The sequence below is a fragment of the Capsella rubella genome, unplaced genomic scaffold (genome assembly GCF_000375325.1).
Source record: "Capsella rubella cultivar Monte Gargano unplaced genomic scaffold, Caprub1_0 scaffold_7, whole genome shotgun sequence".
Classification (NCBI taxonomy): domain Eukaryota; kingdom Viridiplantae; phylum Streptophyta; class Magnoliopsida; order Brassicales; family Brassicaceae; genus Capsella; species Capsella rubella.
The window spans coordinates 14,870,601-14,875,244 of NW_006238917.1; the positions used below are offsets into that span (position 1 = coordinate 14,870,601).

General features: G+C 34.0%; 1 protein-coding gene across 1 annotated transcript; it reads right to left on the bottom strand.

Annotated features, from left to right (window-relative positions):
* Window positions 1-333: 333 nt before the first annotated feature.
* On the bottom strand, window positions 334-2,185 carry LOC17877677. The gene is given in 2 exon segments (XM_023778555.1): window positions 334-1,798; window positions 1,800-2,185. Coding segments are annotated over 2 exon segments (1,851 nt in total).
* Between the last annotated feature and the right edge of the window lie 2,459 nt (window positions 2,186-4,644).

Consider the following 4,644-nt stretch of genomic DNA (forward strand, 5'->3'; position numbering starts at 1 on the left):
TTTTTTTTTTTTTTTTTTTTAATCATAACAAAAGCTTAGCAACTAAAAGATAAAGTTAAGGTATGATTTTAGCTATTACAAGAATGAAACTTCTCTACGAGAATCGTTGAAAATCGCGACCACGATAGGTGGTAAATTGGAAAATCGAAATTGTTGTTGTATTTTCTTTAATCAAATTTTAAATAGTTTGTGTATTTTTATGGCAACAAAAATATTTGTGTATTTTTCTAACAAATATTAAATAAGTAAAGTTTTCCTCGAAAATTTCTCCATTGGCTACATTATTTTCCTCACCAAAACTACAAGTGAAATTAAAAAAAAGATTCTGCAAAATCAATTTGCCAAAGGCTCAGGTTGGTTCAACCAATCAAACTCACTCTTTGGAAACACTTTAAAATTGTTATCCACTGACCTATCGATCTTAACATTAATTCTCCACAACACAACTTTACTTTCCATTTCCATGCCATTGATTATGTATAGCCTCCGAAGCAAACCCTTAAGGAATCTGTACTCACAAGTCATGTACCAATCCCATTGTTTCTTCACAATGGTTTCAAGATCTCTGAAAGCTCTCCTCACAAGCCCAACTTCCATACCTCTATCCACAAGCTCTTTCACAGAATCTATCATCTTATGAGCAATCTCCTTAACGTATCCAGCGTGACTTTTGATCTCTAGCAAGTGAATAGCTGAACAGTAGGCACCTGTAAACGTCAAGACCCAGCTACTGTTATCAAATAACAACTCTTTTGGTGGATCTAGCCATCTGTGAATCTCTGGAAGAAGATTAGCTATTGCAGGAACCACTAAGTCTTTAAACTCAAGCTGCATTGTTAAACATTGGAAGATATAAACAGCTTTCTTGAACTCTTCTTTGCTTTCTGATGCAATGTAGTCCCATAGATCAAACCATGGATCCTTTTCGTAGTTGAACATTTCTTGTGCAACAAGGAACACTACCTGACCAAGAACCCTATATATGTTCTCTGGCATCCCTTCTTCCTTTAGGCATTTGATAAGCAATGGCTGAAGATCTCTGATCTCTGAAACGTTTATTTCCCATTGGTTTGACTTGTGATCACAAAGTGCATGGAAGAGTCGTCTGATAGCTATCTCTTTGGACTTGTAATCAGAACCAGATGTTGCAAAGGAACTCAAGACTTCCATCGGAGTACATCTCCAAAACTGGTAGTACAATTCACGGTCATATTCTACTCCGCTATCGTGAAAAAGGTCGAGTTTCAAGGAAGAATTGGGAACATACTTGTCCAATTTCGTAACCATTACAAAGAGTTCCTTGGCAGCTTCCTTGGTATTCTTCCCAACTCCAGAGATCGCGTAAGCAAACGCTGCCACGAAGCCGCATTGTTTAGTACTCCATTTGTACCATTTAGCGTCTTTCGCAAGGAAGCTCTCGAGATACTGAATCCCTCCTATAAGAAACTCTCTTTCCATCCCCATCCACACAACGTCAGTAGCAGATTTCAGAACATTTTGAAGTATCTCTCTTGTCAGATCGACTCTCATCTCGGTATCCATACCATAGATCCCTATTTTAACAGCAGCTGTCAAAGCCAAAATCCAATCTCCTTCTCTATCTTTCTCAGGATGAAGCAAAACCTTGTACACTTCCTCACGGAACTTATGCAAGAAAGGGTTAATGAATTCCCTGTAAGGCAACTCGACAAAGTAACTAAAAGCCCTAATCTTATCTTGTTCCACAAGTAAGAGTATATAATCACTTAACTCTTCCCATCCATCATTACCAGAGATCATAACGTTATAAGCAACGAAGAACAATGATTCTCAAGAAGTCAGTATCAAACCTTCTAGGGTTTTGAACTGTCAAGCAAGAAATCAGAAGTGGTTTGATCTCGTCAAGAACGAGGCCAGAGATCTTGAAGCTACGGTCTCTTAACTCAGTGAGGGTTTCAGAGAGGTAAGAGATCGTTCGGAGTCTCACGAGTTCGTCTGAAGAGAATCTATAGATCTTGAGAAGCTTTATGATTAAGCAGTTTGGGAAATTAGAGATGCAGAAGTCGTAGAGGGTACGAGCTTTTATGTACTCTTCGGTGTCTCGACGTGTATAGAGGTTATTGACGAGCGTCACTAAACCTTCGTGGCTTGAAGTCGTGAGAATCTCATTGGCTTTGATGGAGAGATTTGTTGCAAAATCTTCCATTGTTGAAATCTGAAGTTTTACTTAGAAATATTTTTGGATCTTTTGTTTTAAAGAATATGGGGTTTAAGGGGTTGAAGAAAGATTTAAAAGTGGTTGCACTTTTTATGCCGAGGTTGATACGAAAGACTTGACATTGAATCCAATATTTTACTCATCTAAATATTTCAGAAAAATATATTTATCGTTTTACTCATTTTGTTCTTAAAACGTCATAATGAAATTACCTTAAATTAAAAAAAAATATATATTTTTTATATAATTTATTTTAAGAAAATAAAAACATTGATTTAATATGCAAATATTAAAACATAACTCTTAGACCAACTCCATCGGTTGATCAACTAAAAAAAGTATATATATATATATATCTTATTTTAATTATAAATTTTTTTTTTCATTTTCTTTTCTGAACCAAAGAATTGAGAAAAGGACATGTGTACAAAACAAAGCAACGCAATCTCTTTCTCTCTGGAAACTCGGTTCTCTCTTTTTTAGAAAAAGAAAAAAAAAAAGAGAGAAAAAAGAAAAGCTCTCTTTTTCCTCTCTCGGTGCTCTTGTGGTTTCATTCTAGGGCTGCTGCGGCTTGTCCCGTTCTGGTTCGGGATATCCGTCCTTCTCCTTTGGGGAGGTTTGTTCTGAATTTCTCTTCTGCGCTCGGTTTCGCTTCCCCCCCTTTTTTCGATCCTTTTTCCTCTTCTTTCTCCCTCCTTTTCCTTTCTCGGGCCTGCGCGCCTTGGTTGTTGGTCTTTTGGCCTTGTATAGCGGGGCCTGCGTGCCTTTGTGAGCCCTAGTGGCTGTGTATGTTTTTTGGAGCCAGCGTCCCTTTGGTCGTTTGGCGTGTAAGATGTTTGCCTCTTTTGCAGTAAAATTAAAAAAGAAAAAAAAAAACATTGTAAGAAACATTTACTAGCTTTCGACGTTTTTCTCTTTTAAAAAAAAAAAAAAAAAATCTTTTTCTCTCTCCAAATTTTCCTTTTTTATTAATTTTAATTTTTGAGTACCCTTCTTTAGCAACTCCACTGGACATGCCCTTAGAATCTCTTAGACCGTTTCTTTTTTACGACATTGTGGACAATATCAAGAATCGATAGGGTTTAGGACATTGTGGACAATTGAATTCAATTCCAACTCCAATGATGTTGAAATTAAAATTGCAATTAAGTTTATCAAACACTTTAAAGAGACGTAATTCTTTTTCAAGTTTCCATATGAGTTTGAGATGAGGAGTATTAGTATCATTACACTATATCAGAATTAGTTAATTTCAGGTGTTGCGGTTGCAAGGGTGGATAACTTTCATGCTTATATTAATACTACTTACACTACAAGTAACCCATGAAATTGAGTTTCTTAAAGACTACATGTGGATGAATGTCATGCTGATCAGAGCTAAACCAAGTTGAAGTTTGAGAAAATGTGCACACGGAATTGGAACAAATTTAAAAGTTTAATCCGGAATTTCCAACTTTCGGTTTGATTTGATGTAGAAGTTACTTCATCTCAATGCCAAATTGGAAATTTAAACCAGAAATTTTGATTATTCAATATTTTTTGATTATTTAATCCTAATATAAGGTACTTTCTTAAGGAAATTTAAGTCTTAAGATGCTACCATTGAGGATGTCCTAAGTTGTATAGTGACCGTTAGTTTTAGCTAAATGCAATAACAAATACTAGATTTTACCCCGTGGTACACCACGGGGCCAATATTTTATGTATATCTATTATGTAAAATTTTAACCGTTTTAGTTTATGTATACGTACGATTAGATTCATATTTCGTTTAGCATAGTCTTTGATTGTCAAAACGAATAACGTATCCTACATGGTGTATATATATCAAAGAATATGCTAATGCATACCTAGAGCACGGGAAAATTTCTGGTTTTTTTATAAACGAAAACATATTTTTTGGTAGATTTATTTGGTTGTGTTGATAATTTTTCATTATTTAAAATAGTAGTGATTTGATGGTCGAAATAATAGAGGATGGTTTAATGATAGTTTGCAGTTATAATGGCTAATAATATTTGTATATTAATGAGAAATAGTGTGTAAGAAATGATTTGAATTTATACTTTTCTAATGGGCTAGAATTTACCCTGTGGTACACTACGGTCCATTTTTAATATAATTTTAGTGATTTGTATTATAATTAAATGATTTTTTTATTTTTAATACTAATGCTACATTTTACATATATTTTGGTCTATTTGCAATAACTAACAGTATTTATTGTTGAATATATGAGGGTTGAATTATTGAAAGAACTCAGTATGTGTATTTATAAAAATAAAAATACTATTATTAAGCTCAGTTTTGCTAAAATAATGGTGTACGTGTAAAACCACAGTTTGTAAATACATATAAATTTGTAAGACATATTTGGAACTTATTACTGAATATATATGAGTTAAATTTGAAATAAACATAAGTATTAGTATATATATAAAAATGTA